Source organism: Prionailurus bengalensis, chromosome D1 (assembly GCF_016509475.1).
Source record: "Prionailurus bengalensis isolate Pbe53 chromosome D1, Fcat_Pben_1.1_paternal_pri, whole genome shotgun sequence".
Taxonomy (NCBI): Eukaryota; Metazoa; Chordata; class Mammalia; order Carnivora; family Felidae; genus Prionailurus; species Prionailurus bengalensis.
The window spans coordinates 62,694,784-62,707,737 of record NC_057346.1 but is presented as its reverse complement, the minus strand read 5'-3'; the positions used below and the strand labels follow the sequence as shown (position 1 = coordinate 62,707,737).

At 38.5% G+C, this 12,954-nt stretch overlaps 1 protein-coding gene across 1 annotated transcript; it reads right to left on the bottom strand.

Annotated features, from left to right (window-relative positions):
* Positions 1–9,100: 9,100 nt before the first annotated feature.
* LOC122482617 (olfactory receptor 52N2-like) lies at positions 9,101–10,063 on the bottom strand. Its single transcript, XM_043578930.1, has one exon. It carries the CDS (start codon positions 10,061–10,063, stop codon positions 9,101–9,103), a length of 963 nt encoding a protein of 320 aa, XP_043434865.1.
* Positions 10,064–12,954: the final 2,891 nt, after the last annotated feature.

Below are 12,954 nucleotides of genomic sequence, written 5' to 3'. Positions count from 1 at the left end.
AGGGGGGAGAGTACAGGAAAAACACTCCCCCCAAAAGTACCTGGGAGAAAGAGAAAGGGTGGAAATACGCACAAGTGACTGAACAAGAAAGGGAGACAGGAGAAAGGAGAGGGTTTAAATACCATTAGGATTCTAGAAACAGGGGAGACCAGAGTCAAAAATTCCACAGCTCCATACATGGTGGTGCTCTGGTGGGAAGGGCGAATCCCCAGGAGCAGGCAGTGAGGTCTGAGGGGTCTGTGGGCCACATGGGGAGAAGCAGTTCCCCTGCTAGGAGGGTATTTGTTAGAGGCCCTATGGCCTCCCACAGGCAAAGCTCCAGCAGACCTGAGAACAGATGATTCTTGGTATTGGAACAAAGACACCAGGGTGTGGAGAAACCTGGCACCAGCTGTGTGTTGTGATTTACCATAATCCCTTAACCACTGCCACTACTGGATCACATGAACTCTTTCTGGGGCAACCCGGCAACTGGCCACAGTCTCTGAGTCTCTGTGCAATGCAATCGCACAAATGCTTCTGCGGGCAAGCTGATACCTGGACATGGCCTGGTCAGACCTTCCTCCTGAGGGTCGGAGCAGATCCAAGTCACAGGGCCCTCAGAAGTGAGGGGTTTGGAAACACAGCCGCATCTGGGATAAAACTTGGGAGGGAGGTGCCTCCTGGCAGGCTAATGGCTTGGATGCAGACAGTGTAGAAGCAGGGAGTGGACGGAAGCTGGAGACAAAGGGAGTGGTGCTTGAATGCCAGTGGGTGAGAGCTCTGGCTAGAGCTGGTGCTAGAGACAGGGAAGTTGGGTGACACCATTTTCACCTCTCCTGTGCATGAGCATACCCATGCACATGTGCTACACCAATCCACCACAGTAATCTAAGAAACGACACCTAGTGGAGAATGAAGACTTTACATCAAGCCTCATCCAACTGCATCAACCAAGCCCTAGAGGACCACCACAAGTCTCTCAGCCTGCTTTGAATACAGAATATAAACTGCTTCATACATTGACTTCTAGGGGAAATTGGATGTGATGTCATGCAGATTTCATTGTGTTCACTGGTCATCTATTCAGTTTTTTTTCTTTTTCTTATCTTAATCTTGGATTACAGAAAGAGAAAGAAATTATTTTTATTTTCTGTTATTATAAAACCTTTTTTTTCTATTGTTTTACTATATTTTTTATTTTTTTGTAAATTTTTTATTCTATTTTACTTTCTTCATTTCGTTTTATTCTATTTTATTGTATATATTTTTTTAATTTTTTAACATTTTCCTACTTTTTTTCTTTTTCATTCTCTCCTTTTCTCTATTCTATCAAACTTCTTTCTTTTTTTATTGAATTCTTTAAATGTTTGTTTATTTTTGAGACAGAGACAGAGTGTGAGCAGAGGAGGGACAGAAAAAGAGGGAGACACAGAATCCAAAGAAGCCTCCATGCTCCAATCTGTCAGCACAGAGCCCGATGTGGGCTCTAACCCACAAACCGTGATATCATGACCTGAGCCAAAGTCGGACATTTACCTGACTGAGACACCCAGTCATCCCTCAACCTTCTTTTTCTTAAAAATTAATGTAATTAGTTAATTTGTTTGTTTGTTTGTTTATTTATTTATTTATTTATTATTGTTTTAAATTTACATTCAAGTTAGTTAGCATATAGTGCAGTAATGATGTCAGGAATAGATTCCAGTGATTCATCCCCTATGTATACTACTCAGTGGTCATCCCAGTGCCCCTTGCCCATTTAGCCCATCCCCTCACCCACAACCCTTCCAGCAACACTCAGTTTGTTCTCTGCATTTAAGAGTCTCTTATATTTTGTTGCCCTCCTTGTTTTTATATTATTTTTGCTTCCCTTCCCTTATGTTCACCTGTTTTGTATCATAAATTCTACATATATTTGTCTTTCACTGACTGACTAATTTCACTTAGCATAATACCATCTAGTTCCATCCACATAGTTGCAAATGGCAAGATTTCATTCTTTTTGATTGCCGAGTAACACTCCATTGTATATGTATACCACCTCTTCTTTATCCATTCATCCGCCAATGGACATTTGGGGTCTTTCCATACTTTGTGTATTATCGAGAGTGCTGCTATAGACATTGAGGTGCATGTACCCCTTTGAAACAGAACACCTGTATCCCTTGGATAATATACCCAGTGGTGCAATTGCTGGGTAATAAGGTAGTTCTATTTTTAATTTTTTGAAGAGCCTCCAAGCTATTTTCCAGTTTGCATTCCCACCAGCAGTGCAAAAGAGATCCTCTTTCTCCACATCCTTTGCCAATATCTTTTGTTGCCCGAGTTGTTAATTTTAGCTATTCTGACAGGTGTGAGGTGGTATTTCATTGTGGTTTTAATTTGTATTTCCCTGATGATGAGTGATGTTGAGCACTTTTTCATCTGAATGTCTTTTTGGAAAAGTGTCTATTCATGTCTTTTGCCCATTCCCTCACTAGATTGTCTTTTGGGTGTTGAGTGTGATAAGTTCTTTATACATTTTGGATACTAACCCTTTCTCTGTTGTTATTCACAAATATCTTCTCCCATTCTGTTCATTGCTTTTTAGTTTTGCTGATTGTTTCCTTTGCTGTGCAGAAGATTTTTATCTTGATGAGGTCCCAATTGTTCATTTTTGGTTTTGTCTCTGGAGACATGTTGAGTAAGAAGTTGCTGCAGCCAAGGTCAAAGAGGTTTTTGTCTGCTTTCTCCTCTCGGATTTTGATGGTTTCCTGTTATGTTTAGGTCTTTCATCCATTTTGAGTTTATTTTGTGTATGGTGTAAGAAAGTGGTCCAATTTCATTTTTTTCTGCATGTTGCTGCCCAGTTTTCCCAGCACCACTTGCCAAAGAGACTGTCTTTATTCCATTGGATATTCTTTCCTGCTTTGTCAAAGATTAGTTGGCCATATGTTAGTGGGTCTATTGCTGAGTTCTCTATTCTGTTCCATTGATCCGAGTGTCTGTTTTTGTGTCAGTACCATACTGTCTTGATGATTACAGTTTTGTAATACATCTTCAAGTCCAGGATTGTGATGCCTCCAGCTTTGGTTTTCTTGTTCAGAATTGCTTTGGCTATTCGGGATCTTTTCTGGCTCCATACAAATTTTAGGATTGTTTTTCTAGCTCCATGAAAATGCTGGTGTTATTTTTATAGGCATTGAATTGAATATGCAGATTACTTTGGGTAGTATCAACATTTTAACAATATTTGTTTTTCCAATCATTGAGCATGGAATGTTTTTCCATTCTTTTGTGTCTTCTTCAATTTCTTTCATAAGCTTTTTATAGTTTTCAGTGTATGATTTTTCACCTCTTTGGTTAGTTTTATTAGGTATTTTATGGGTTTTGGTGCAATTGTAAATGGAATCGATTCCTTAATTTCTTTCTTTTGCTTCATTACTGGTGTATAGAAATGCAACCAATTTCTATGCATTGAGTTTATATTCTGTGATTTTGCTGAATTCCTAGAGCAGTTCTACCAGTTTGTTGGTGGAATATTTTGAGTTTTCCATTTAGAGTATCATGTCATCTGCAAAGAGTGAAGGCTTGACTTCCTTCTTGCTGATTTGGATGCTTTTTATTTCTTTGTGTTATCTGATTGCTGAGGCCAGGACTTCCAATAGTTTGTTGAATAACAGTGATGAGAGTGGACATCCCTGTCACATTACTGACCTTGGGGGAAAAGCTCTGTTTTTTTTTCTCATTGGGGATGATATTAGTGGTAGGTCTTTCATATATGGCTTTAAGATCTTTCTTTCTAAGTTTTTTTTAATGTTTGTTCATTTTTGAGAGATAGAAAGAGACAGTGTGAGTAGGGGAGGGGCAGAGAGAGAGAGAGAGAGAGAGAGAGTGAGAGGATCTGAAGCAGGCTCCAGGCTGTGAGGTGTCAGCTCAGAGCCCGATGTGGGGCTTGAAGCCACTAACTGCAAGATCACAACCTGAGCTGAAGTCAGACACTTAACCAACTGAGCCACCCAGGTGCCCCTGGCTTTGCTTTTAAAATCTTGAGGTATGATCCTTCTATCCCCACTTTCTTGACAGTTTTTATCAAGAAAGGATGCTGTATTTTGTCAAATACTTTTTCTACATCTCTTGAGAGGATCATGTGTTTCTCATCCTTTCTTTTGTTGATGTGATGAATCACGTTAATTGTTCTGCAGATATTGAACCAGCCCTGCATCCCAGGTATAAATCTCACTTGGTCGAGGTGAATAATTCTTTTAATGTATCGTTGGATCCAGTTGGTTATTATCTTGTTGAGGATTCTTGCATCCATGTTCTTCAGGGAAATTGGCCTATAGTTCTCCTTTTTAGTAGGGTCTCTGTGTGGTTTTGGAATAAAGGTAATGCTGGCCTCATAGAATGAGTTTGGGAGTTTTCCTTCCATTTCTATTTTTTGGAACAGCTTCAAAAGACGTGTTAATTCTTCTTTATATGTTTGGTAGAATTCCCCTGAAAAGCCATCTGGCCCTAGACTCTTGTTTTTTGGGAGGTTTTTTATTACTAACTCGATTTCTTTACCAGTTATGGATCTGTTCAAATTTTTTACTTCTTCCTGTTTCAGTTTTGGTAGTTTATATGTTTCTAGGAATTTGTCCATTTCATCCAGATTGACCAATATATGGACGTATAATTGCTCATATTATTCTCTTATTATTCTTTGTATCTCTGCAGTGTTGGTTGTGATCTCTCCTTTTTCATTTGTGATTCAATTTTGGGTCCTTTCTTTTTTCTTTTTGATCAAACTGACTAGTGGTTTATCAATTTTGTTAATTCTTTCAAAGAACAAGAGCCTGGTTTATTGATCTGTTTTACTGTTTTGGTTTTGGTTTTGGTTTTGGTTTTGAGAGCATTGAATTCTACTCTAATCTTTATTATTTCCTATCTTCTGCTCATTTTAGGTTTTATGGTCTTTTTCCAGCTCTTTCAGGTGTAAGGTCAGGTTGTGTATCTGAGACCTTTCTGACTTCTTTAGGAAGGCCTGGATTTCTATATACTTCACTCTTATGACTGCCCTTGCTGTGTTCTAGAGGTTTTGGTCCATAGTGTTATCATTTTCATTGGCTTCGATGTACTTTTTAATTTCCTCTTTAACTTCTTGGTTAACCCATTCGTTATTTAGTAGGATGTTCTTTGATCTCCAAGTATTTGTTGTCTTTCCAAATTTTTTCTTGTGGTTGATTTCAAGTTTCATAGTGTTGTGGTCTGAAAATATGCACAGTATGATCTCGATCTTTTTGTACTTGTTGAGGGCTGATTTTGTTACAGTATGTGATGTATTCTGGAGAATGTTCCATGTGCCCTCAAGAAGAATGTGTATTCTGCTGCTTTAGGATGAACTGTTCTGAATATATCTGTTAAGTCCACCGGGTCCAGTGTGTCATTCAAAGCCATTTTCTTGTTGATTTTCTGTTTAGATGACCTCTCCATTGTTGTAATGGAGTATTGAAGTCCCCTACTAGTATGGTGTTATTATCAATGGGTTTCTGTATGTTTGTGATTAATTGATTTATATATGTGGGTGCTCTGATGTTGGGGGCATAAATGTTTACAATTGTTAGATCTTCTTGGTGGGTAGACCCCTTAATTATGATACAGTGACCTTCTTCATCTCTTTGTTTTAAAATATAGCTTGTCTGATATAAGTATCGCTACTACAGCTTTCTTTTGGTGACCATTAGTATGATAGATGGTTTTCCATCCCCTTACTTTCAATCCAAAGGTGTCTTTAGGTCTAAAATGGGTTTCTTGTAAACTGCATATAGATGGATCTTGTTTTCTTATCCATTCTGTTACCCTGTGTCTTTTGGTTGGAGCATTTAGTCCATTGACATTTAGAGTGAGTATTGAAAAATATGAATTTAATGCCATTGTGTTGCCTGTAGAGTTGGAATTTCTGGTGTTGTTCTCTGGTCCTTTCTAGTCTTTGCTGCTTTTGGTCTTTTTTGTTTGTTTGTTTCTTCTTTTCTCCCTTCAGAGAATCCCCCTTAACATTCCTTGCAGGGCTGGTTGAGTAGTCACAAACTCCTTAGTTTTTGTTTGTCTGGGAAACTTTTTATCTCTCCTTCTATTTTGAATGACAGCCTTGCTGGATAAAAAATTCTTGGCTACAAATTTTTCTGATTCAGCACATTGAATATATTTTGCCACTTCTTTCTGGCCTGACAAGTTTCTATGGATACTTTTCCTGCACATGTGGTCTGTCTTTCCTTGTAGGTTAACGTCTTTTTTTCCCTTGCTGCTTCATGATTCTTTCTTTGTCTGTATATTTCATGAATTTGACTATGATATGCCTTGTTGATGGTCGGTTCTATTGAGTTCTCTGTGCTTCCTGGATTTTGATGTCTGTGTCTTTCCCCAGGTTAGGATAGTGTTCTGCTATGATTTGCTCACATAAACCTTCTATCACTTTTTCTCTCTCTTCATCTTCTGGGATTCCTATGTTCCTTTTTAATGCGTCACTGAGTTCTCTATTCCTTATATCATGGTCTTTTGCCTTAGTTTCCCTCTTTTTTTCTGCTTCATTATTCTCTGTAAGTTTGTCCTCGCTATTTCTGATTTGCTGCTCTGTTTCATCCATCTTTGCCACCATGGAACTCATTTGAGTGTGCAACTCATTTAAATTTTTACTTTCATCCTGACTAGATGTTACTTCTTCTATCTTCACAGAAAGGGATCCTATGCTTTTTTTCAACCCCAGCTAGTATTTTTATTATTGTGATTCTAAATTCTAGTTCAGACATCTTGCTTGTATCTGTGTTAAGTCCCTGTCTGGAATTTCTTCCTGTTCTTTATTTTGGGGTGAATTCCTTTGTTTTGTCATTTTGCAAGAAGATATAGAATTAATATAATAATAAATAAATAAAAATTTAAAAATGAAAAACAACACAGAAAAAAATGACATAAAAGACGCTACATCCTAGGTGTGTTTTGGTCTAGTTGTTGAAAGAAGCTTAATAGAATAGAGGGAAAAGGGAAGGAAAAGAAAAGAAAAAAAGGAAAACATTTGAAAATTTTTAAAAATAAATACAATAAAATAGAATAAAATGAAATGATGGAAGTAAAATATAATTTAAAATATTTACAAAGAAGTAAAAAATTAACTAGAGAAAAATTAAGGAAAAACTTTTCTATAAAAACATAAAATTTTTTTCTCTCTCTATATTTGAGAATAAGAAAAGAAAAAGAAAAAAGTGAATAGATGGACTAGTGAACAGAATGAAATATGATTGAAGTTACATGCAGCTTCCCCTGGAAGACAAAATATGAAGTCTGTAAACTAAGCAGGCAGAGACGTGTGGTGTTCCTCTAGAGTGTGGTTTTGCAGTTGGATGGGGCTTGGTGTAACTGCTCCATTCTCCACTAGATGCTGCTGCTTAGTTTATAGGGGTGGATAGTTGTGGAGTGTGTACACATGTACACATGCAGAGGAGTGGTGAAAATGGTATCTCCCAGCTACCCAGTCTCTGGTATCAAAATTCTGTGCTCTCGCATACTGGAAGTCTAGCACCCTTCCTTAGTCTCTGGCTTCCATCTATTCCCCACTAATACACTGTATGCAACCAAGCCATCAGCCTTCCAGGTGGCACCTTCCTCCTGAGTTTTATCTTAGATGGGCTGTGTTTCCAAACCCCTCACTTCTGAAGGCCTGTGGCTTTGACCTACTCAGACCCTCTTAGGGAGGATCTCACTGAGCAATGGCCAGGTAAGTGTAATTAAGTGTAATTAATTCAGTGTTTCCATATGTTTGGAGCTTTGGGGGAATTGTATGCTCCTGTTTATACTCAAACTGTCACCCTAGCTAGAAACCCTCAAAATACAGACATAGTATCATCTAATAACAAACTAGCATTTGTATTGCAATATAATTTCAGAAAACTCCATGTTATGTACTGCAGTCTTCAAAATTCCAGTGGAAGAATAGCATAATTTTCTGCCAACTTTCAATGATGCACTTAAGTGTTAATAAACATGCATTTTACATCTACCAGTGGTGGTATAGGTTTGGATTGGCAATGAAATTACAAAACTCAGAAAGTTTTCATCCAGAACTAGATTTCCTTAGTGTATAGATGGGTATAGGGAATGGAAATCAGTATGCAAGGTATATTCAGGCCTGTTAAGTCCCCACAGTGATGTGAATGCAGGTTCTTAGTTCTCCATATTTTGCTGTGTGGGAACAGGGCCAGGTTACTAGACACAGGGCCGATGTTTGCAAATGACTTGATTGCTATGTAAGCTTTCTTTAAGCTATCAACTTCACTTTAGAGTCAAATTATAGAAGATTTTCAGCTATGGTGACTAAGGCTGGAAAAAAATTCTATAAAGTCAGCCAAACCCAAATGCTTATCAGTTTTGCTGGTGAATCACCTCTGTTTTCTGCTACCACTTCATAGCCATTTATAAGACTTATTCTATATCTGCTTCAAAAATCTCTCAGAATTATCTTCAAAAAATTGATTTAAGATTTTATGGTTTTATTCCCTTGCTTATTTTCCCATCTTTTAAACACATTATATTGATAGAAATACATGAATATTATTCTCCTTGGTAGTGGAAATTCAATACAGCTTAGACAGACATGAGATCATTTATACAACTGAACCAAGTTAGACAAAATTAACAATGAAAGGAATAAAGGGTTAATGCAGTCACTAAACCATGTTTGAAGGGCTTTGAGAAACAGACATTGAGATTTCTTTTTTAATGGGTTTCTACCAAGAACAGATAAATCCCCAACATAAGATCAGGATTTTTTTTTTCCAATGTGCATCCCATTTGCACTTTGTTCTACATGCAAAGCACATTAGGAATCTAAGCAAGTCCAGTGATTTCCAAAAAGGCTTGATATTACATTCATGTGAATTCCTTTTTAAAAATATGTCCTCAAGTTCAAGAAACATTTCCTTAATTATGTAATTAATTTTTATCATTGATGAGTTTTACCCAAAACAAAGGAAAAATTCAGTTATCATTATAGTGGATATTTAATGAACATTGCTTTCTGCAGTGAACCAATTGGTTTTAAACTGACACTCAAGAATCTCCTCTGAAACATTTGTTTTTCTTTGATTTTGCATATTAACTCATGAATCTATTTCATAACTAAGATAGCTTTCTCTTTAAAAAATAACTTGATCACTCCTTCCTGGATCTGCTTGGTCTTGGCTCCATAAACAATGGGGTTCAGAGTAGGAGGCAACATCAAATAAAGATTAGCAATAAGGATATGAACGTGGTGGGGAATGTTTTGTCCCCCAAAACGATGAGTAAGAATGGTGAACAGGGCTGGAACATATGTGATCACAATGGCACATATGTGGGATGTACAGGTACCGAAGGCTTTCTTCCGAGCATCTGCAGATGACAGACTCACCACTGCCCGCAAGATCATAGTGTAAGACACAGAAATACAGAACATATCAAAGCCCCCAATTAGGAGGGCTGCCAAGAGACCATAGATGGCATTGACCTTGAAATTGCCACAGGACACCTTGGCCACAGACATATGATCACAGTAGGTATGGGGAATGAAGTTGCCCCGGCAATAGGGCAGACGCTTGGTGAGGAAAGTGACAGGGATAACGAGCAGCACACCCCTCAGGAAGGTGGCAAGACCGGTCTTGGCGATGACAGGGTTGGTAAGGATGATGGAATAATGTAAGGGGTAGCAGATGGCCACATAGCGGTCCAGGGCCATGAGCATGAGCACCCCAGACTCCATCCCAGTCAGCATGTGGACGAAAAACATCTGAGCCAGGCAGGCATCAAAGTCAATCTCCTTGAGGTTGAACCAGAATATGCACAGCATATTGGGTACAGTGGTGGTGCACAGGGTGACATCTGTGAAGGAGAGCAGGGCCAGGAAGTAGTACATGGGCCGGTGCAGGGCATCCTCATGGCTGATTAGGTAGATGAGCCCACAGTTCCCCATGACAGCGATGATGTACATGAAGCAGAATGGCAGGGAGATCCAGGTGTGTGCAGCTTCCAGCCCAGGAATCCCACTCAAGATAAAGAATCCCGGGGTCAGGCTGGAGCTGTTTTCCCCACACATGACTGTGGAGAAGAGGAGAGCATTTTATGCTCTTTATCAGCATTTGCTTTCTGCATAGGAGAGAGAGAGGTGGGCTTAGAAACCACATAAGAGGGAGTAGTTCAGGTAATAATACTCACAAATGCCATGAACCTTGTCATGGTAGCAGCTTGTTATTTTTTTCCTCTACTCTAGCAAGACAGTCTTTGAACGGTGGTGTCTAAAAATAACTAAACAGTACTACTTGGAGTCTCATTGAATATTTTGTCTAAGTATCTACCCTCACTTTTCAAAGTTCCAGCACACCTCTTATATTCCTCCACATTCTGTGAGCTGGGCCATAATTGTCTTCCAATATGCCACTTTTATTCTCTCCTCTCAGATTCTTTCTGAGTCTTGTCACTATGATCATGGGAGTATGTTTCGAGGATCACCCTAATCTGACTAGTTCTTATCAACAGGACTTTTGTCCTGCCTTGAAGATTATGAAGAAAGCTAATAATCCAGGTAAAGTCTTCCCATAATGTTCCCTATAACGTGCTTAAGGGAACACATTTTAGATACTCAATAAAAATATATATGAACAAATGATTGTTTGAATTAGTAAGAACTTAGTATCTGATATCAATATCATGCTTTTTTACACAATGAAATTTCAAAGGAAGTTCTTGAGAAGAAACAAAGTGCTTCTGCTTCTAAATCATTAGCAAGTTTTATGGAATTTTTGTAAAAATTTTACTAAAAGGATGAATTCAATCAGATACCCCCAACTTCATAAATGGCTTCTCTGCTTTTCCACATTTTCTTAAATTAGTTTCCAAGCCATTTTTAATTCAAGCTTTATATTTAGGAAGCCCTTGAAATTCTAAGGATTACTAGTTGTCTATAATGCTTAGTGTAAATAATATTTCTTTTATTATAACTGGACAATTTATCAGTAAAAAAGATAATACCATATTTTTGGATTGCTAATACTTGTAAAGAAAATAGACCTGAGGGATGGATCAAGGAATTTACAGATTCAGGGATGTTTGAGGAAAGTTGTAGTTACCAAATGGTCAACTATTTCTCTCCATTGAAAAAAATAAAATGGTCCTTAAGCTCTGGGTGGGCACCTTTCCATGCAGCAAATCAATGCCGAACAATCCCCCATCCAGCAGGGCTGTGTAGAAACTTGCAATACGATGACATGTAGCGCATGGCTCTAAAGACACAAGGCATAGATTCCTGTTACCTAAATCATCTGGAAATCACTCTTGTGTCCACTCCTATTGGCCAGGGTACATAGAAGTCACCACGGAAAGAGTATACAAAAGAATACAAGGTTCACTGGCTCATGGTCTTTGGCTCCTAAGGTGATTGCTTCTCATGTAAATAAACTCTTCTTGTGAGAGAGTTCTCCCAGACCTCTCCAGAAATGTCCCGCCATGGAGGAACCAGCATTTCATTGCCCTAGACCAGAGAAATGTAAAGACTGCAATCTCCCGTGTCCGCTGTCTTTTATGTGAACACCACAATAAAATGAGTGGGTGACTGGAAAGTAAGAGTCCAGCAGAAGCCACACAGGAAGAAAGAGACTCATTACCCCTGCAGAAGTGAAAGGGAAAGAGGAATTCACTGCCCCTTGCTAATGTCTATTTTTTAAACTGTCTGCATATTCTAGGACATTGTGTTCTTAGCCATCAATGTGGTTACCTTTCCTAAAATAACCATTTGTGAAAATTTCCCAAACTCACCTCAGTGTTAGGCACAATTCTATTCATGGCTGAGAATACTTAGGAGTTCTTCAAAATCTGGGATGACATCTTCTTACATAGGATTTTTGTTTCCCTAGAGAATCTCCAGTGAGATATCCAAGGTAGACTGAGGCTCCAGAATTAGATGTCTCAGAGGGATTCTCATTGAAAGAGAATAAACTTCTGGCCTCGTGGTAACAGATGTATATTTAGAAGCTTCTGAGTAGAAAAGGGAACAACAAAAACAAAACACATTAAAGTTAACGCCTTTTCCCAAGTGAGAAATGTGACCACCAAATGTGGTGATGAACATCAATAACTTTTTTTTTCCCCTCAGGGCACTTGTGTGGTGCAGTGGATTAAATGTCAGCCTCTTGATTTCTGCTGAGGTCATGATCTCCTGGTCCATGAGTTGGAGCCCCACATCGGGCCACACTGACAAAATGGAGCCGGCTTGGGATTCTCCCCCTCTCTTTCTACCCCTCTCCTGCTCAAGTTTGCTTTCTCTCTCTCTCTCTCTCTCTCTCTCTCTCTCTCTCAAAAGACATAAATAAACTTAAAACCTGTTTTTCTCTTATTACTAAAGAAATACGTCCTTTATGTAGAAACTCTGGAAAACAAAGAAAAGTATTAAAAAGTTAGAAAATCACTTGTAAATCCAAATACAGAGGAATAACCACCCTAAAAAGTTTTCTATACCTCAGGAGTGCCTGGCTGGCTCGATTGGTAGATCATGCTACTCTGGATCTCGGGGTTGTGAGTTTGAACCCCACCTTGGGTATAGAGATTACTCAAAAATAAAATCTTACAAAAATAAAAAGTTTTGTGTACTTCATTCACTCATTTTATAGTTATTATGTGTAATATTCAATAACTATATACTTGTAATATAACAATTAATATAGATGTTAGTCTAAATGAAGTGCCTATACTTGTAGGAATAAGACGTGGAGAATATTGCACCCCTCCTCCAAATCAGTCCTTTTCCTTTCCTTAAAATCATCGCTGCTTGTTCTTTTGCATTTTCCATGTCTTCCTGTATAATATTCAGAGTGTGATCAGCTCTCCTCCTTTCCCTTCTATTCCGCCCCTTCTCTCTCTCTCCTTTGTTCCTCTGGACTGTCCTCTTTTATGACTCCCAAACTCCTGGCTTTAACTGCAACCAGAGTTCTTATC

Coding starts and splice junctions, on each gene's coding strand:
- LOC122482617 (XM_043578930.1), bottom strand. CDS start 10,063: ATGTGTGGGGAAAACAGCTCCAGCCTGACCCCGGGATTCTTTATCTTG.